At 40.8% G+C, this 21,298-nt stretch overlaps 1 protein-coding gene across 1 annotated transcript; it reads right to left on the bottom strand.

Annotated features, from left to right (window-relative positions):
- Positions 1 to 12: 12 nt before the first annotated feature.
- Positions 13 to 20,742, bottom strand: LOC137277437 (proton channel OtopLc-like). The gene is made up of 15 exons (XM_067809165.1): positions 20,520 to 20,742; positions 19,396 to 19,432; positions 19,182 to 19,281; positions 18,175 to 18,436; positions 16,211 to 16,374; positions 15,780 to 15,990; positions 14,241 to 14,366; positions 13,327 to 13,647; positions 9,195 to 9,288; positions 5,601 to 5,715; positions 4,841 to 5,096; positions 3,463 to 3,626; positions 2,630 to 2,873; positions 1,286 to 1,405; positions 13 to 800 (listed from the first exon to the last, which is right to left on the bottom strand). The coding sequence occupies exons 1-15, from the start codon at positions 20,740 to 20,742 to the stop codon at positions 13 to 15; spliced, it is 3,225 nt and encodes a 1,074-aa protein (XP_067665266.1).
- Positions 20,743 to 21,298: the final 556 nt, after the last annotated feature.

The raw sequence follows: 21,298 nt of genomic DNA, 5'->3' as shown, positions 1-21,298 counted from the left end.
AATCCAGCTAGTTTAAATGTGTCTCTTGGTCTTCCATGCATTTTTCCAGATATTTGATAAGCACACCGAGGAATGGAATCGATAATAGATGCCCATGGGTACTGAAATATGAGTAAATATGGCCCATGCTTCATATCCATAGAACTCCACCTGAACTGGGTTATGTTTGGGCTTCTGTGTTTGAAAGGTGTTCATTGCCCACATAGCGAAGTTACACAGCAACAGAAAGGTTACCAATTCCCGACCTGGTTTCTTGCTAACTTGTGAAGGTGTTGCAGCAGTCATCCGATCTCCCGCCATAATAAATATTGTCTGCATCGTAGCCTGTACCATCATCATTACATTGGAAACAATCGTCAAGGCAGTCCTTCCGTCATACGGATGTAAGATGGCAGCAACTAGACTAAAGAGTGAGAAACACAACAATCCAGTGTAGGAAATGAGGATCAGTGTGTCCTCTAGGTCACCCTTGTGTTCTGAGTGGAAGCGATGGTGTTTCATCTTCTGGGCAGCAATGACAAGAGCTACAGAGGTGACCAGGTACATGCACGAGCTTGAAAGATGTGTCATGATGATGGCAGTGCTGGACATGACCTCCTCAGCCGCGAGAACATAGAAGGCTATGATGGAGATGATGGACCCCACCGTGAGAAGGATGCCGAGAAATAAGCCTCGGTTGGACCCTGCACAGTCAACACTCATCCTCTGATGGCCCATAGCTTCTTCGTCTTCGTCATGAGAAAGGGGGTGGCTTCTCCTCCGTCGATGTCCAACATTCTTCCACATTACGTATAAAATCCCTGTACCGACAAAACATATATTTTCATCACAAATGGTATCTACATTTATAATGCCAATGAATATTTGCATTTCTAACAACTGTTCACATGCGTACAATACTAAATTTCAACATTACCCCATTTCAATGCTGTTCAAAAAGACGTGCAAGTGACCATGTTCTCTCGTCACTGCACAGACGTACTGAGAGACGCACATACTCACGCACGCTAAGATATTGACCAATTGGCGAGGATGTTTACGGTTGCTCCAAATTTATATTTAAGGGGTTGTAAATAAGTAACAGTATATCTAAAAGTAACACGGCACCAAATTCAACTCGCTGTTACGTAACTAATTATAATATAAAGCGTCCATCGGCTAAATATTCCTACAAGGCTCTTCGTGTGGGTTGTTTCTCGCACACAGACCTGACAGGCCGTGAAATAAATGGATTTCAGTTCTTTATCCACTATAGGTTCAGCTATGCTACGTAGCTCTGACTTACCCGCACACATCAGACTGTATTCAATAGTGCATGGGTACAGGTATGGACCAGAAGACTCGACAAGCTCAGTCATCGTAGTTTTCTGGGGACAGATATCTCCAGCTGACGTCGAGGCTGATGCTGCTGAACGAAACCCGTCATGTCACGACCGTACAGATCATCATCATCATCATCATCATCATCACCAACAACATCATCTTCTACTTCCCTCTTCATCATCCACATCACCATCCCCATCATCAATACTGTTAACTGCACATCTAATATTTAAATGGAAATATTTTGAACCAGTGCCCTCTCTATAGACGGCTTTGGATACACATATCTTTATGAGCTTAAATCCTGAACAATGGAGCGATAGACCAGGCCTTGTTTCGGGCAATCAGATGGGCCACCATCATATGAAAGTCACGGTAATATCACACATAAAACTTCAGAATCGCTGTTGTATCATTGTAACACAATCCAGCCACTTTTATGCCATTGTCGAGATACCATCGTCCATGATGTGCGTTTAGTGCTATATATAGACGATATATTCCGGCTGAAAAAGAAATGAATTTATTTTGGGTTAAATACGGTAGAGCTTGCCTACTGCAGCGAAGGTGTTTTGCACGTGAGATTTGTGCTGAAGCCACGTGACGAAGGTGACGTGGTGAGATTGAGCATGAGTTGAGTCATTCGAGGTCTTCGCACAACACGGCGAGCAGCTTTCTTAAATCGAGTGTATTGGAACTTGTTGAAGTTATGAAGGTTTCAGTATTGAACCTTCAATCCGTATGGATAATTCTGGATTACAAGCCGGATGGTTCATCTACGCAGTATTGCGATCTGTATTAGCAGTGAGGTACTGAGGTTCGGATGTAAGGAGGAGAGGGCTGACCTGATGTGATTTTATATGACATGGAGCGGCCTGGAGATGGGACCTGACCCAAAATTGAGGATGTAAGGAATTGGAGATATGTATTTTAGTTTTGTCTTGCATTTAAACACAAACAAATGAATAATAACAGTAATGATAATAATATATTAATAATATTAATAAAATGAAGTTAGTATTGCAGGAACGTCTGTTGTATACTTCATATATGTGTAAGCAGTTTTTTCTGGTTTTGAATTTGCTTGTTTTTCAGGTACAGGTTGAAGGTGCAGACGAGATGGTATTTTAATATTCTGCCGGCTCTTTGTATACTCTGTGTTAATAAACCTGCTCGCCTGTGAGCTGCGGTAGGCATTACCCATGCGAAGTATTTTGTTGTACATAAATAAATATTTTATGTTCGTTTGATCGAAGAGAATTAGAACATAATCGACTTCACTGGCAGTTAAAACAAATAAGTGTACCTTGAAGCGTTCCGTTATCATCCCACTGAGAGTCATTGCTATGGATATCATTGGTTGTGTCATAGCTTACTGTGTGCTGAGGGAAGTAGTCGTGGTGATGACTCTCGTTCTGCTGACCATGATTGTGTGCGTGTATTGTGTGTAGCGTCTCCACGACGATACTCCTGAACCAGACACATACATTCGCAGTACACATGTGCATCAGACCAAAGCGAGCAAGGGTTTTGTAACGATGGATGCACATCTGAAAACAACAAACAATCACCTATATCGCATCACCGGCTGCCAAGTAGTTTAATCCCAGCCAGCTTCTTTAACTCCTATGTAACTCAACAGAGAATTTCCTCGCACACGTGTACTTTGAAGGGAAGGCTATTGTGAGAGCGTCATCAAGTTCAAATCGTGCTCAGAAACAAATCTATAGAAATTAAAAATGCGTATTGATGAAAACAGAAATCATTATACGAAACAAAGATAAAGTAGTAGTCCTTATAATTTTGCTTGTCGTAATTAAATATTATAGTAGTTCAAATTGCCTTTTGATTAATACTAGGTTTGAATATTTTTCCCCTTTGGGCACATACAAAATTCCTCAAAAGTGAGAGGAGAGAGAAAAATATTTTGGAAATTGTTCACGTTTGTTGATTACCCTGAGAGGATTTGACGTGTTCCAACCTAAAAATCTAATTCACTTTATCACAGTTGTACTCGGATTAAGGGTAGTTATGTTCATACATAAGGTCGATGGAATCCTGTATTTACATGACTATAATATGCTACAAATACCGCCATCTCCCTCTTACAAGTTACATGCACGACAAACAATTATTTACCTTCGAATTGAGAAATATGAAGTAAAGTTGTGTGAATGTAAAAATAAGGTGGAGAATGGGTTCGGCTGACTCCAGGATGCTGAAACAGTGGGAGAGGTCTTGCTCAAACACCAGGAATTGTCCGAAGTGAAGGCCACTATGGATCATACTCCCAATACCGAAACCTACGGAGCGAGAAACACAAGAATTGTACAGTATCTAGGATCAGTGTCGTTTCATATACAGAGAGGGTCCACTAACCAATAAATGTGAGCTTTTTAAGGTATGAATTCTTAACAGTTGTCTCACAATATCGTCCTTCTTATCCATATTGCTGTATCCACGCATGGATTAGTATATGTGTTACGCACTTAAACCCTGCCAGGATTCCCTTATCGTGAGTTGAGGCCAAAGATTCTTTCACGATCACTGGGTCGTCTTGACCCCTGTGTTTGTTTGCTTTATCCGCAACGACTTGTGTGACTTAACAACAATGAGTGAGTGAGTTTAGTTTTACTCCGCACTCAGTAATATTCCAGCTATATGACGGCGGTCTGTAAATAATCGAGTCTGGACCAGACAGTCTAGTGATCAAAAACACGAGCATCGATCTGCGCAACTGGGAACCTATGACATGTGTCAACCAAGTCAGCGCGTCTGACCACCTGATCCCGTTAGTCGCCTCTTACGACAAGCATGGGTTGCTGAAGGCCTATTCTACCCCGGGACCTTCACGGGTCTGACTTAAAAACAAAAAGCATCACACGATGTAGTGACTGACATGATGAGCATTGACTGGCATCTTGAACATATATGCCTGCAATTGGAATACAATGACCTGCCCCGTTAATCTCCTAAGACAATCATCAGTCGCTAAACGCAAGCGTTAAACCGGATCTTCACTGGTATAAGAAAATATATGATTTCGCAGTTACCGCGTTTGTGACAAGTAGGCGGGGCAAGTAATTTGGACGAATACACTTGGTTGCTACTGGTACATTGGCACGTGTAATACATGCTGACCGTGACCCAGGGTCGCTTCTATTTAACACGTGTTCAGCAGACACGATTTGCACGAGGAAATTGAATTTGCTAAGTTATAGGCAACAACCTGTTTCACTCATTTTTCAAGTGGAATGTTCTGGAGGGCCTTCCCATATATGCAAACTGGGGTCATTTGTCAGGTGTGGCTCATCTAATACCTGTTCATCAGTAGGTCAGGGCATATCGACCTTTTCTCGCCAACTCATGGGCTCGCTCATCTTCAGTCATCTGTTTACATTTTACTTTTAAGCAAGTCTTAAGAGAATGCATTCGAGACACTTGAATTCTCTTGCGTTGACATTTTATAAAATCAAGAATATATATATATATATATATATATATATTATCTACACACCGACAGCACCAAGGCGTAAGTAGAAACTTCCTGTGTGGGGGGACACATCTACAGAGATGTGCCTCCTACGTTTGCCTGTCGTTGAAGGGGAGACCTCTGTCTTGGTACGAGCCTTGGCCCATCCTCTTGTGAAAGAATTTGATTTGGTCGGCATTTTCGTCAACATTTCCGTTTTGAGTTTCTTCCTCCTGAGCAAGTAGGCATAGACGTAGACGAGGAAGATGATGCTGACCACGTATAGGTAGATATAGAAGCCCTGAGATGAAGAGTATGTTCACTTTACAGCAAACTTACGAAATGTGCTTTTAATAATGAAATTACATAAATCAAATAATATTCCATACACGTGTTTGACATTATCAATAGCATCAAATGATATACATCAACTATACTGAACAGCAAAAGAAACGCAAGTTTCGAAAAAATGAAATCTCTTAACAGTAAGCGGTGGCTTTTTTTCCATTTAAAATCATGACAAAAAACGTTGCGCTTCTTTCAATGTAATTAAAAGTAACAATAAGTAGTTAAAATCAAAATTGAGCGTTTGACCAGAAAGGAAGGATCGATGATTCCATTCCGTTAAGATACACGGGAAACGTTGAAACTGGTCTGGATAAACTTTTCCATCTGCCGCTTTGGGTCCCTGTTACCTAGTAGAGGGCCCAACAACCACTCAAAGATGTGGCTTTTGTCACTGTGGCAGGGACATGATCGTAGTCAGCCTCCTCAATGAAGAATATATAGCATGGTTGGTACTAACCTCAAATGCGAGCACGTGTCTTGTATTCACAAAAGATTGAGTGATTGGTATGACCGATCCCAGTACCACTAGAACTATACCATACACTCCACTTAGCATCGGGAACAGGCTGCCTCTGAAGGAAGACACCATCAGTAGGGGGCGTTTATAACACTGACATTTATAGTCAACAAAAACATTAACTGTCACATTTGAGGAACATTTTATATTAAGCATATCTGTGAACCACTAAAACCGACCGACATTGAAACTTTATATTTTTCTGTTCTTATTACTTTAACTTTACATATAATCAATATCTTATTAGAAATTATTTTGTGTATACGTGTCCACAGGTTATTTGCAAATGTGCATGTGTGTCCTGTAAGGAGCAAGTACTTCGCTGGTTTTATTCACTTTAAAGTCCAGTCAGTAAACCCATTCTATTCTTCTCCCTCTACTCCTTTACGTTATCGCCACTCTACAGTGGAATTAGCAAATGTGATGCCCATGTTCAAATATTCAGGTTGCTTGTCATATATCCATATGCAAAACTCGTATGTATGATGAACGTTGAGAGCACAGAGCAGAGACACTTCAAAGCCAAAATGAAATTAACAGCCTCGGGGAAGACTCCATTTTATTCGGCCATCTACTACTGCAGTTGACACTGGCTATGGGTGATTAGTAATGTAGAAAAGGGTTCAATAACAAAGTTTATAATAGTATATGTATTTAGTTTAGTAGACTAATCGTTATGTTGTCGCTTTCTAAGATATTGCTTCGGGCCAAATCTTTGACAATTCCGTACACAGCAGTTTAAATATATCAAACTTAGCCTTCCGAGTCAGTGTTTCCCGGAGTGGCATTGTAGAATAAACATTCAATGCTAAATCGTTGGTAGATATATAAACTTTAATTTGGAGAGATATCATTAATACTTTATGCGGATGAATGTTTTGCATGTAACTTACTGTTAGGAATTAGAATGTGTAGTTAATTAGATAAGGAAAAATGTATGTATGTATGTATGTATGTATGTATGTATGTATGTATGTATGTATGTATGTATGTATGTATGTATGTATGTATGTATGTATTTTTTCATAATTAGGTGAAATGCATCTTTTTTCAGAAGAATTTAAATTGTCCCATTTTCAACCACGCCGAAATAAACCTATAACGGTGACTGCGAAGTCCAGTAGAAAAGTTAAAGTCAGTGAGGGTTTTTCAGTAAGTGAGTGAGTTCAGTTTTACGCTGCATTGAGCAATAGTCCAGCTATATGGAGGCGGTCTGTAAATAATCGAGTCTGGACCAGACAATCCAGTGATCAACAACATGAGCATCGATCTGCGCAATTGGGAACCAATAACGTGTCAACCAAGTCAGCAAGCCTGACCACCTGATCCCGTTAGCCGCCTCTTACGACAAGCATAGTCGCCCTTTATGGCCACACATCTCAACGCCAGCTGAAAATACGTACCTCATCAAGGGAGTAGGGTAACGTTTCTTTTGGCTTTTAGTGTACATAATGTTGCAGATTTCGTATGTGCTGTCTTTGGTTTGCTTCTGTTGCACTCAAACGTCTTGTCTTTATATACTTACACTACATATACACAGAGTTTAAGAGGTTGTTTTAGAGTCAGTGTATACTAGAGATACACCTTGGACGGCATCTTACCTGAAACGGAGAACTGTCAAAACACAGACCCATAACCAAATTCCTTATGGATGGTTGCCTATGTGATTACTAGGTTGTATCCTATATTCGGCAAAATGATTGTAGTTGTATACTGGTATTTGCTGCATCGATTTTGTTTAGTCTCCGACCCTCTTCCTTATGAGGTGGACAAATCTCACTGCTCGGTCATCACCAGGTGGATGGGTTTGTTCCTACATACCACGAATGCAGTCTCTGATGGGTGAGTGAGTGACTATATATTTAGCGTCAGATCGGCAATATTGCAGCTATATAACGAGAACAATTTCATTTTTATCAATATTGAAATCAATAAATCTAGACCGTTAAAACCTGTCATCGAAGGACAGTAAAAATTCTAGATTATCACAGCTCTTCATTTAAAATTTGTACGCTTTCATGAAAATAAATCACTGTACAATATATACAGCGAGCCATAGATCACCAACAACTGAAGGTTGATCACCATGCCAGAGTCCACGGGGACTTACCGTACCGTTGATACCTAAATGGACCCTAGCTGGATTTACATTGTCCATTCAGCCGCTAGCGATTGTTGTCAAATTTAGTCACAATTAAAATCACAAAAAATCTACGCTTAAAATCCTGGTAAGTTTAATATTTAGTTCGTTTCGGGACGTTCGCACCCTATCTGGTGGACGGGGCCTTATGAGGGCAAATCCTTTCAGCTGTGACCTAGCCTTTTGACACGGAAGTCAAATGCCTCAGGGAGACGGGCTCTTTTCACCTGGCATTCACACAAACACGGGTAGGACAGAAGTTGTCAATTTGTTGACAACAACACCGTAGTTTGTACCGTTGATATTTGAGTGAGAGAGTGAGTTTAGATTTACACACTCAGCAATATTCCAGCTATATGGCGGCGCTCTGTAAATAACTGAGTCTGGACCAGACAATCCAGTGATCAATAGCATGATCATCGATCAGCGGAATTGGGAACCGATGACCCATGAACCGATGTATCAACCAAGCCAGCGAGCCTGACCATCCGATCCCGTTAGTCAATAGGTATTTGAAACAATATACATCGTAAATGTCGGGTATTCTTTATGTAATAACCAGTACGATAACTTCACAAAAACAGGCAGCTACAATTTGATAATAATCTTTAATATATACTTGCTTTCAAAAGTTAAGACTCACTTAAAACCCTCATAATGTGTGTGTGTGTGTGCACGAGGATCAAGTTGTCGAAAAGCATGTGCGAATATCGTGCATGTGAACGGCAGCGTTTTGGGCTAACATTTTGTGCAGAATTCATCGTGACAATAATGTTTTCTACTCTACGACAATAATGTTTCCATACATGCTAGTCTGAATAAATAGTGTTTTGATTTCATTTGTTTTCATTTACTGTTGATGACATGACATGATAATTTTCCTTGTCAGTTCAAAACAGGAATACCTACTGACCGCCCTAAAGTAGTCGGCTTATAAGCGACGAAATAGGAAATCGTTTCTTTCATTATTGTGGAACTGTGATATGAGTATATGAACTAAGACAATCGGAACTGCTGTAATGATGCTCTGAAATGACCTTCCTTAGAAATAAGAGGATCGAAAACAATGACAATTGTAAGTTACAGATGAACACTCACCTTCACCATCATTTGTAGCACTTTGAACACTCTTAGTGGATGGATTTAGCGCTATATATATTTTGGGTGATATAATTATCTACTGTGTCTGACGGCCCAGTCTGTGCATGCTAGTTTACCCTCTAATATCCAGCCCTTTATAATGTAATTTATTCTATTTCGTTTTGCGCTTTGAGCATATCCATTTAAGGAATCTAGCACTATACAAACTACATTACTATTAGTAGTAGTAGTATATAAACCAATACAAAGGGTAGATTACTGACGTCACGAAGGAAAATAGAGAACGGTCTTACTTGACGTCCATGATTTTCACAGCTGTAGACGTGTTACGACTCTCGTCCGATGTGTCGCTCAAGGTAGGCGGCATTTGAGTATCTTCACTTCCCGCTGGAAAAAAACTATTCTGGCGGTCATTACTGCGGTCATGTAGTGGTCATCCAGCGGCCAGTCAATCAAATAAGCATGTGTCAGTTAAACAAAGCATACACATACATGTTTACGATGAAACAGTTCACGTCAGCTTTCTTAGGGTGTTAACCTCTTCTTGTTCTACGCAAGTTATATTCTGGGAGTCTGAGAACTATCCGGGATTCGAACCCACAATCTCAGTGTCATGCACTGTATCACCAATGTACAGATTCAGCTTTCAAAATCACTTAGTCACCGTGACTTCTTTATGTCCGTCGACGTAGAACGTCCATCTGGTGAAATCGACTTCTTCTGACGCATAACATATTTCTACTAACTCCTAACTAATTTTTGTCTTGACATACAGTGTATAAGAATATAATTATTTTACGACATAGAGCTTTTAAATTGTCATCTTCTGTCGTCTTGACTTATGAGTGAGTGAGTTTAGTTTTACGCCGCACTCAGCAATATTCCAGCTATATGGCGGCGGTCTGTAAATAATCGAGTCTGGACCAGACAATGCAGAGATCAACAACATGAGCAGCGATCTGCACAATCAGATCTGATATGTGTCAGCCAAGTCAGCCAGCCTGACCCCGAGCCACTGCGACCTCTTACGACAAGCAGAGTCGCCTTTTAGGGCAAGCATGGGTTGCTGAAGGCCTATTCTACCCCAGGACCTTCACGGGTTATGAGACTTATGGATGGTACTACAAAACATGGTTTTGATAACTCAATTTCATGCTTTCGAGTGAGAATAAGGTGTTAAACCCATGTGCTTTTGAGCTGAGTATAAGTTTTTGCAAGACAAATAATAGAAGTGAGAAAAACTGAGATTTGTTAATGTTGACAGAAATTTACAAACTACTGCTTAACAGTTTGCCTGTGAGGGGGTCGTGGGGTAATCAAGCGGTTATAGTTTCGCCGGGGTCCATTCCACACATGGGTACAATATTTAATTTACCTTGCCTCACACATGAATGTCGTTTTCAGATTGACTGAGCGCTCTTCTGTTATTTTCCCGCTTACACGCGAGGTACATTGCAATATATTCCGCTGCCAATAGCAACTAATTCGGTACTTCGTTGTAGCTACTATTTATCTCGAATAACATTAAAAACGCATGATGCACGGAAATTATCGATGTTTTGCGAATGGAAATCGATGGACGGGAGATAACTCTAAATCTGTTTTTCTTGTGTCGTCCGCAAAATCTAGCGATGGCTACGAAAACATTTGTTTCCAACAAATACATTTTGACAAAACGTTCAAATGTAGTCACTGTGAATATTGAGAGGGGGAGTACATTGCAACGACTTTACTAAGACACTACCTGCGGGAAAAAAACAACAAGATGCAAGATTCGAATCGTTTGATTCAAACAGATTGGCTGAAGTGTACGGTCCGATACCCGAGCAGCAAACATTTCAAAAATAACACTGAGGTGTTCGGGAATATGAATGCGTTAGGTCACGAGGGGAGAATGGGTTGAGGTACCCTCGATGTTTGTTTATGTTAGCAGGGTTATAGTTAGAGTTACAACGTATAATGTCTGGTGGCCTCCTCCGTTGTATAGCTGGATTACTACTAAAAGAGACACCAAGCCTTCCTCAGCCAATAATGATTGATGAACGTTTCTACTCTTCCCTGTTGAAGATAGTGAGTATCATGACATCGCTTGTTTTAACTATCTGATAATCCCCTCCTGACGACATTATACATATTCTGTGTATGAGGGTGTGAATCTATAACAATTCCCGTCATACTCTAACATGTACCCATGCTTCCTCACTAAATGGATTCCAACTTTGTGTTTCAGACTGAATGGTGAGATAAGTGTAGAAGCTCTCATACAATCTCAGTATGCATGCAGTGGCATACGCTTCATTTGGAACTGTTCGAACAGAATCCTGAAATGGAAACCGAGCGAAGGGATCCATACTCTTGCCTATGTTGAGGATGGAAGAGGCCTTCGATGAGACTATGTTTGTACCACGAAGGTGTGTTAATCACTCCCCACCTCTTCCATATGAATTGGGTGAGTGACGTGAGTTTTTCACCACTTTATAAAGTTTGATTGTAACCGTTGAAAGGATGTCCTAGTGTCGCTACTCTTGATATGCTGTCGTTCAACACCTGTCACATGTTCCTTGGTTTTGTCTTAGAGGTAACCTCTATGACCTACGCTGGTATTTTCTTCCACCTCCAGATGACAAAGGAAATGCAGTTATCAACGTCTAGATCACAGAACCCGGCCTTCTGATGTGACCCTACATTGACACGGACCTACCATCTTCATTGTTCGTCACGTGTTAACGACTCATCAGTCACGGTTTACAGAAAATTGCGAGGTTTGCTGATATTCGAGGCTGACCTTGTTGTTACATTCAGGCTTGTAGAAAGATACGTTGAACACACAACACCGAAAGTCGCAGGATAACTGTATGTATTATAGTTCCTTTACTTCATCAAATATTGTTTTTTCCATGTTTGCTTTTGCACACATATGTAAAGATTACTGTGCCCAAAAGCGTTATTATCGCATATAGATGACACCATTATTCACATATAACGACTGGGCTCAAGTATAACCTTTGCCCTAAATTCAGTACAACATACACTTATAAACTAGACTTTAACGCCAAGTACAACAGGACACAACCTACATATATAACCTGGATATTAATACCAAGTGCAACAGCAACACAGCATACACACATGAACTAGATATTAATACCAAGTACAATAGCAACACGGCCTACACAGGTAATCTAGACCTTAAGACCAAGTACAACAACATCACAGCCTACACATATACACTGAATCTTGATACCAAGAACCGGTCAAAACTAGATTATAACAACACGTACAACAGTAAACACATCACGGAAAACTCAACACCAAGTACATCAGTCATCACAACCTACACATATACCCTAAATCTTGATACCAAGAACCGGTCAAAACTAGATTATAACAACACGTACAACAGTAAACACATCATGGAAAACTCAACACCAAGTACAACAGTCATCACAACCTACACATATAAACTAGATCTTAACATCAAGTAGAACAGATAACACAGCTTAAGCATATACACTATATCTTAACACCAAGTGCAACCTTCAACACCTCCTACAGACATAAAGTATATCTTAGCATCAAGAAGAACAGTCAAATCTAGATTATAACACCACGTACAAAAGTCAACATACGCTAGACACCTCACGGAGGGATGTTATGGCCCAGAAGGACAGCTACACACATGACGAAGAATTGAATACAACTCTAAAGTAAATGTATAATACAGAAATATCACTGCCTTTCAGAAGTAAATTCTATGCCTTTCAGAAGTAAATTCTGACGAAAGGAATATGTTTTCAGTTTTGTGTTCATGACACTTCAGTAAGCACAACGCACAAAAAATTATCAGTAACTACCAAAATAATAGCAGACTAGTCTTGTTTGATGCCTGCTAGCGAAACATAATAATACCAGAAGGAGACTGGGTACTCCAACTGATCTCCAATTGATTAACCAGTGTGACGATTATTTGTCAGTTCAACAGCTTCCTCTTCCACGCCTGCTTCCAGATGTTAGACAGACAAACAGTTGAATGAAACCTATAGAATATCCCTAGTGGTAGAGTCACGTGTGTGAAGATTGACCACGCCTGGGCTCCGTAGAGCGCTACCTGGAGTGGGTTGTGTTCCATCTTCTGAGTCTCAAAGACATTCATCCCAAACATGACAAAATTACTTATCAACAAAAAGGTGACACATTCTCTTCCTGGTTTGGTCCGAACCTGGTGTCCATTGGCAACGGTCAGACGCAGTCCGACAATTATAAACAATGCCTGTGTCGATGCTTGGAGCACCATGACTGAATTTGTAACAATAGTGAGACACCCCTCCAGATTACCATAGTAAAATGTAGCGGAAACAATGCTGAACGTTGAATACAGCATTAATCCACCTAAACTTATCAACAGTAGCGTTTGTTCAAGATTACTTTGTTCTTGACGGTCGAAGTGCATGCCTCTCATCCGGTAACTGCCGATACCAAGAGCAGCAGTGGCTGCGACGTATATCGACGTTTCTGACAGGTGCCCGACCAAGGAAGCGACAGAACCGAGATGTTCCTCCTCCAGGAGCACGTAGAAGGCGACGAGACAGATGACAGCGAACACAAAGACCAATAGCCCACAAAAGAGCCCCTTGCTGGACCTTGCGCAGTCGACGCTCATGCGGTAGGTCTTGTGTTTCTCCTCAGCTTCGTGTGGTCTTTGTGCTGTGTCACTGCCAACATTCTTCCACATCAGATACAATATACCTGAAGAAAGACAAGTTCATCTTGGACTCGGATATTAGACCCTATATTAGTTTCAATAAAATTGAAGTCGGTCTTATCAGCTTATACATGAGCATCCATCTATGATGATTAACGTTTCGATTACGTTTTTCGTAATGTGTTTGCTCTTAAGTATGCACTGTCATCTGGCAGCTATAACAACAACAGAATCGGAATCAGTGGTACCTCCTTCTAATATAGTAATTTCGCTTTCCTCTATGCGCTGAAAAATCGATAATCGAGTGTTTCTTCTGTGTAGACCCATTTTAAGTGTGTGAGTGTGTGTGTGTGTGTCTGTGTGTGTGTCTGTGTGAGTTCCCAGAACGTCTACAGTAATCATGTTTTGTAGGTCCGATAATAAAATATGCTATTAATTATCTTATTCAGTTTAGTATTAATGATTGAGTTCGAACAATCCCCTTGTGAACATTTCTCGTTTCTCCAAATCGTTATCGTGAACCTGACTCTCATCCCAACATACGGACCGTTATCAAAATCAATGACAAAGCCGTAAGGTTTTCTGCTTATATAAGGCAAATTAATGCATTATCACTCAAATAGCGTAGGCTGTCTACCTGCGGAGATGAGACTGTATTCAATGGTACAAGGGTACAGGTAATAGGCGGCTTGCTCCACGACCCTCCCCATCATAGCATCCCAGTGACAGCTCAGTTCTGGCAAGAAGGACCCCGACCCTCCAGCTGAAACAAAACGCACAAACCTTGAGTATATCATGGAACAGTTATGTTCATATAAGGTCCTAATTCTAAACCTGCCTTTCGTATCTTTACCGTTTGATTAGGAGGAGGATGTCTCACCGTAGTGGTCACCACTCTTAGTGCCCAGTTCTATTTCAATTTAGAAGGTCGTGGGTTAATAAATATAGAGATTCTTCCCTATTGAATGTTATGGTCTACTTCATGATGAAAGCATGGGATTTAACCTATACGTTGTTGGGCAGAATCCCAAAGATGAAGTTGATTTTGTTGATGGCGATGTACTGCTACACGGTAGACCATTGTGATTAGCCTAGGTTAAGCAATTCACAAAATCTGTCCAAATTCAGTCATTTAAAGAGACGCTTTCTGGAAACCTCTGCACCTTGTATTTATGCAGTGTGTCGGGCACAACAGAAACCAAAGCAACACCTTCGCGTGGGTGAAGTCGCCTGGTCTTAAAAGCGACACAGACGGCTTTCCGTTTGCAGTCTTGGACCAGTCACTTCCCATGTGGTTCTGGGGAGAACAGTGATATAATGCTAGCATGCGGACATGGAGCTTCGAAACTTGAATTTGCTGAGATTGTTCCACACCTTGTTAGTGGATGTCCTTCCTTGGCACACCTTCCACACCATATCTTAAACGAAATGTTGGAATGGTTTTATTGCCATACCTGTCGCTTTGGTGCTGTCTCCATACATGCACAGCGTCTCATGGAAACTTATGAACATGCCAACAAGGTTGTGCCAACAAACCTTACCTTGTCCTTTTCGACAATGTCTCATTACCTGGAGTGCCGGAAGGAATGTGTTTTTGGCGGTCAACACATTGGGAGTTGCAAAGTACCAAGAAGAATGCGAAATTGGACAATTTGATTCTTCAGAGGCAAGTCACTTCCTACACAAGGTCCACATGTTTCTCATATGTTTCTCCTCTGTCTTGTCAGTAAGGATGGAGAATTCAATAATAAAAATTATATTATGTGATTTATCAAAAAGGACATCTGACTATATCTGAAGTTGTACAGGGGCCTAATCCAAAGACATACAATTGTATGGGGAAAACCACGAGCTTGGCGAAGAAGATAATATAAAATAAAAAAACGACTATGGTCCATGCAAAATTAACGAAGTCGCATCCATACCATTTCGAACTAAAACGAATCAGAACTCACGCCGCTTTTTGCTGCAACCATTCTCGATGGAACTGTGGTTTTTATACCCTTCCTGCGCTTCTCATCGTGGCAATCCTGTTCATCACTCATAAGTCCTTAAGACTTATTATATTATTCATCTCGCATTGTGTTTCGAAATACTAAAACACGCTCAGCACATCCCCGCACCTAATATCTACTATTGACATCGCTTATTGTTTCCAGTCAACACCTGTACCCACCTGGACCCATTGTGGACCTGTCAGTTTGATGGACGTTTCGAGCAGTGGGACTTGCCTGTTCCTGTAGCTGCTCAAGAGCCTGGCGCATTTCCCACTTCTGGGTCACGTGCAACGTTTCCACGACAATGCTCCTCAACCAGACACATATGTTGGTGCCGCACATGTGCATAAGGCCAAACTCTGCCAGAACCTTATAGCGGTAGATGCTCATCTAAATCAAATGGCAAAATTTACTTGAAAGTGTAAAACTTAACCACACCTTTCCAACACGTTTCTTAATCAGGTGTCAGCCCAACCTTTGGATTAGCTTGATAGATTTATTTGAAAGTAGACTATCTTCACCTTTTTCATTTTCTGTCAATATGTATATGAGATTTACGTGTTTCCCGGACATGGAGCTTCGAAACTTGACAACATCTGTGACCACTAACCTTGGAGTTAATGAACAGGAAGTACAGCTGTGTGAAAGTAAAAGCAAGTTTAGCCACAGGCTTGATGGCTTGTATCACGTCACTGCATGAGTCGTGGTAATGCGTTATCTCAAAATAGTGACCGATGGTGAGTCCGCTGTGTATCATGCTGCCGATGCCAAAGCCTGGAGACAAAGGTGCAATAAAAATTGAATATTGTCAATGATTTCAAAACGGTCATTTGGTTGCTCAATTTTTAATTGTCAGTGTTAATGTGTGTATTTCGTTTGCGGAAATATCACCTCTATTATGCACCCGTCTTTATCAGTATGAAGTATGGGTTTTTTGTGGGTGTAGTTTTGCCAATAAACTGTGATTCACGAGTGTTGGACGTAAACATAGATCTATGGTGTGGCAGGGCCATGAACTAATGTTGTTTCGGGGATATAATGTCAGGAATTAACGCTTTCCCTTGTACGTAAGGTCAGGCACTAACGGTTTTTGAGAATGTAGGGTCGGAAATGAACGGTGATTTGGGGTTTAAGGTCCTGAACAAATTAAACGGTGTTTCTTGGATGTAAGGTCGGACATTAACGGTGATTCGTGAGTGTAATTTACCGAGATTCGCAGGTAAAAAGTTCGCTGACGCAGATTCGTGAGAGTGCAGTGCAGTGAATGTAGTAAGAAGCACGAGGTGAACTGGTACTGGCCCTGTGCCGTCTTTTATATTTTCACTAACGATTGTTCTTTTCACAAAGCTTTAACAGCTCAGGTTAATTTTTACCAGTTTGAATTACTCGGTTTATCCACTGATGTGCTTGCCCGTGAAGATCCTGGTTAGAATTGCTCTTCAGTAATCCATACTAGTTGTAAGAGGCGAGGGATCGGGTGGTCAGACTCGCTGACTTGTTTGACACATGTCATTGTATTGCAGTTGCGAGAGTCGATGCTCATGGAGTTGATCACTGGATTGTCTTGCCCATGCTCAATTATTTACAGACAGCCGCATGTAGCTGGAATATTGCTGAGTACGGCGTCAAACAACATGTCACTAGGACTGAAGGTATCGACTCAGAGAATATTCATAGATCTGTGTTACCTAATTTAATTCATGTAGGTTTTCTCACCCTATATCATATAAACCCGTATCGAAGATGAAATGAAGGCGTTAAACACTGGCCATTTACTGTATGAAGCAAGACCAAGTAATCGAGGCACTGTCATGGTTTTGAGGCACGTGTACATATCGATTGTCTTCCAGTAAGTTTACACGTTTCTAACCAATGAATTTGATTCGTTGTTACCGTTTGACATAAGTGACTCTACCACACATTTCAAATAATCTGATCATGCTACAGTTTATAAACGTGAAATGGATGGGCTTCTCTGAAGTACGGGTGGTACTGAGGAAATGTTCCATTAGAATACACAAACTGTTGAGACTGCTGTTAGGATTAAACCCAAGATGCCCCGGACATGGATATCATATCTATCATCAGGGAGTGGAGAAAAACATGTCAAGCATTGTCAAGCCTTATTGACCTGTCACATTAGAATTGTGTTGTATGCGTCTAGGTTTGACCTAACACATGATCTGTGTCTTACGCCTACTCTTTTCCTGACATCCTGTTGTAGGAAGTAGTTACCATATGTATATGTGATTTACAGGCTGAAGCGGCATGTTGTACAAAGAATCTTTATAGTGATATGCGCGATCCCCCGGTGCCTGTTTTCAACAAGATGTAAATAAATGTTTTACACACAAAGCTACACATTTTACACATTTAAGTTAATGTTTCACATGCTAGCTAGAACATAGAATGGATATGGTTCAAACAGTCCACGGTTTATAACCATTACAGTGAAAATCGGAATTTTGTGCACAGTGAAATTCGAAACTCCCATGACAGGGGCTTCCGTGTAGAATTAGATTTGTATTTTATACAAACGACATATTTGTATATATTTCTTAATTTCACTCTCACCCACTGCGCCAAGTCTCAGGTAAAAGCTACCAGTCTGACGACTAGTTGTGCTGTCGTCAAAAGCTACTTTCCTACGTCTTTGTCTGTCTGAAGAAAATGATACAGAGCTGGACGACCAGGAATGGTCATCTACATTGAAGCGGAAGTTGCGAGAGAAGTTCTGCAGCAAATTTCGAAAACCACGTCTGCGCCTGCGCAGAAGGTAAAGATGGACATACAGGAGGAATCCCATGCTGGTGCAGTACAGGTATACATAGAACGCCTGGAAATTGAACCAAACGACAGTCATTAATGTAACTGTTGGAAGAACAAGGTTGTGTGGACTTTATGAAGTAAATGTCGTGTATATAAATCTATTTCATGTTCATTGTGCATGCTTCTCAACCCATCGTCATCAAGCCCCTAGCCATAAATTATGAACGGTCCATTGGCCCATGTGTTAATTTTCCGCCGGACGTGCTGTTCGCCTTCCCTCTGCTAGAATTATAACGCAAGGCTTTTCACTTTATCCCACCAAGGAGACAGCGTGGAAACAGCGCACGAGTCAAAAGCCCGTTTCGTAACGACTGTAGCCCATTACAAATCTTACAGGTCACAAAGAATACCGTGACATGATCAGGGTAATCGATAATTACACTGGTGTTCATGTGTCAGTTTCAGGATCTACTGACGCAAGTCAGTCAAGTAATTTCCCCAGATATTGCTTTGTCTCTTTCAACGTAATTACACGTATCTGTAGCATGACTTTGATGTACATTGCCTTCTAACATTACATTACATTTCTGTTTCAAACTAATGCATATATCATTATCGAATTCCTGTACGATCCGAGAAAAAGACGAACAGGAACCCCCGTACCAATTTATTCTAGCAGTCCTACTGACATTGCTCCGATGGTATGATTTTGCATTCTGGAACATCGTTATTCTGTTGCAATCCTACTACCCTGTAACACGGATTTCAAATAAAGTGTGAGTAATGAACTAGCTTATGCCCAGATAACTTACCTCAAAGAAATAAGGCCGCCGGTAATCTACGAATGTTTCTGCTATGGGTAACACTGCACCAAGCAGGACCAGCAAGATGCCATATAGTCCACTCAGTAATCTGAAAACATTGTTCCTGTTCGCAGAAACAGGAACATGGAGAGCACGTTACTGCGGATGTATGCAATATATGTTCAATCCACGCACACACGCACATACATACATACTTACATACCTGAGTTCTGGTGACACACCCTTATTGACAGTGTTACCTGCAGACAAAGAAATAGAGATTATCGTGTACTTCAAGTTATCTAAGATAATAATCAAGTTCCATCTCTCGTCCCGTGTTTAAATTTTAATGCGGACAAAGAAGATGAGTTCCTGTATCAGGTGCCTTCCATAATGTCATCAACATCTACAGGAATTTTACTTGCTAGTAACTGATTATCAGGTATATTATAGTGATTGTGTTCAGTTTTACGCCACAGTAATATTCCAGCCATATCGCGGCGGTCTGTAAAGAATCTAGTCTGGACCAGACAATCCAGTGATCAACTATATGAGCATCTGCGCAATGGGAAATCGATGACATGTGTCAAGCAAGTCAGCGAGCCTGACCACCCCATCCCCTTTAGGTACCTCTTACGACAAGCGCACTCGCTTTATATGGCAGGCATGGATGGCGGAAGACCTATTCTACTCTGGGACCTTCACGGTTAGGTATCATTATAAGACATATGGTAAAGTGATGTAAATAAACAAAGAATATTCTGCATAACTGTCTCTACGTTCCTTAAAAAGATGTAACCTCTACAAATAACATTTTACATTTTTTAAGAATGTTGTAGGCAGGTACATATTTTTTCGAATTACAGCCAGGCTATACTCCATGCATCCATACTATAAATATACTAATTTACTTGTAAACCAAAACACATATGTAATGAGTTCCCTAAGCAAAGAAAAGTGCGCAAATGACTTTGGAGAAATTGCTAACGATATCAGTACAAAAACGGTAATGATTAGAGTATGAAATACAATTTGTCACAAGTGAATTAGCGATTCCTGTTTGCTTCATTCTGAAATATCATCAATCATGGACATTACAGTCGCAATTTTCCCGGCAACTAACATGTGCAGTTACAGAAACAATGCCAACTTCAATAATCATTTGTCGATCTCAGTCACATCATATTTTAAAGAAATGTTTGAAGAAAACCAGTAGTCTTATATGAATCCCTTCACCTTCTGTTGATATCCCGTAGTTAATGGCAACGATAGCATATTTAGATAATTCTTTCAAAACAGTAATTGAGGTTTCTTAGAGATTTTAGCAGGGTTATGTTGATATTGTACCTGTTATATTGAGGAAGGTGTAACCTTCGTCGGTGTTACTTGGATGTTCGGTTCTCTTTGTCGGTTCTACGTCACTCTCACCTTTACTTGACAAGGAAGTCGTCGAGGTCACCTCAAGGTTGATGTCCTCCAACGTTGTACAAGCATTACCAATTTCAACTTCTTCGAGTTCCCTGATTTGGTCACATACATCAGGAGTTGTACCCTCACTCTCAAAAGACATCCAAACTTTTGACTGAAAGTCTGGAAGCTTTTTTGAAACATCAGACCCCTTTTTTACACTCCTCAACTCACAGTTAACGTTTTCAGTGACATCGACTTGTCCGCAAGCAGCGGCACTACGGGGTAAGACAACGGGCATCGCAATTCGAAACACTTTCAGTGTCGTCGCACGTTTCGCAGTGAGTTTTACATAGTTTTCATCTTTCTCATGGGTAAACGCTTGGTCCTTCATCACGGCAATTATTTGAATGATCGAACGGGCGAAGCTTTCTTCAGCGTTGTTTGAACAGAAAGATGGATCTTGATAGGAGAGATAGTCTTGTTCTCTTCGCAAAGTACAGTAGTTCCAAAAGACAATTGTCACTACTTCTTAACGCTGTATAGTGTGTGTATCAGGACGTTTCACCACTAACAGGTGTAAAGTCGTGCTATAAGGTCACAAGCAGTCCGTCATCTATCGATACGAACATCTGGGCAGTTGAAAAGGTCACATGAAGGGGACATTTTAGCGGTCATTCTATGTCAAACGCGGCGCGTTTTAAAGCATAGCCTGACAG

This window comes from Haliotis asinina, chromosome 3 (assembly GCF_037392515.1).
Source record: "Haliotis asinina isolate JCU_RB_2024 chromosome 3, JCU_Hal_asi_v2, whole genome shotgun sequence".
Taxonomy (NCBI): Eukaryota; Metazoa; Mollusca; class Gastropoda; order Lepetellida; family Haliotidae; genus Haliotis; species Haliotis asinina.
This window is presented reverse-complemented; position numbering and strand designations above follow the sequence as displayed.

What these genes read in the sequence shown, in the direction of transcription:
- LOC137277437 (XM_067809165.1), bottom strand. Translation starts at nt 20,742, where the DNA reads ATGTCTTTTGAGAGTGAGGGTACAACTCCTGATGTATGTGACCAAATC. An exon ending in GTGAAAATCATGGACGTCAA is followed by an intron (nt 5,716 to 9,194) that starts GTAAGACCGTTC and finishes GTCTTCCTTCAG; the next exon opens with AGGCAGCCTGTTCCCGATGC. An exon ending in TGATAACGGAACGCTTCAAG is followed by an intron (nt 1,406 to 2,629) that starts GTACACTTATTT and finishes TTCGTTCAGCAG; the next exon opens with CATCAGCCTCGACGTCAGCT.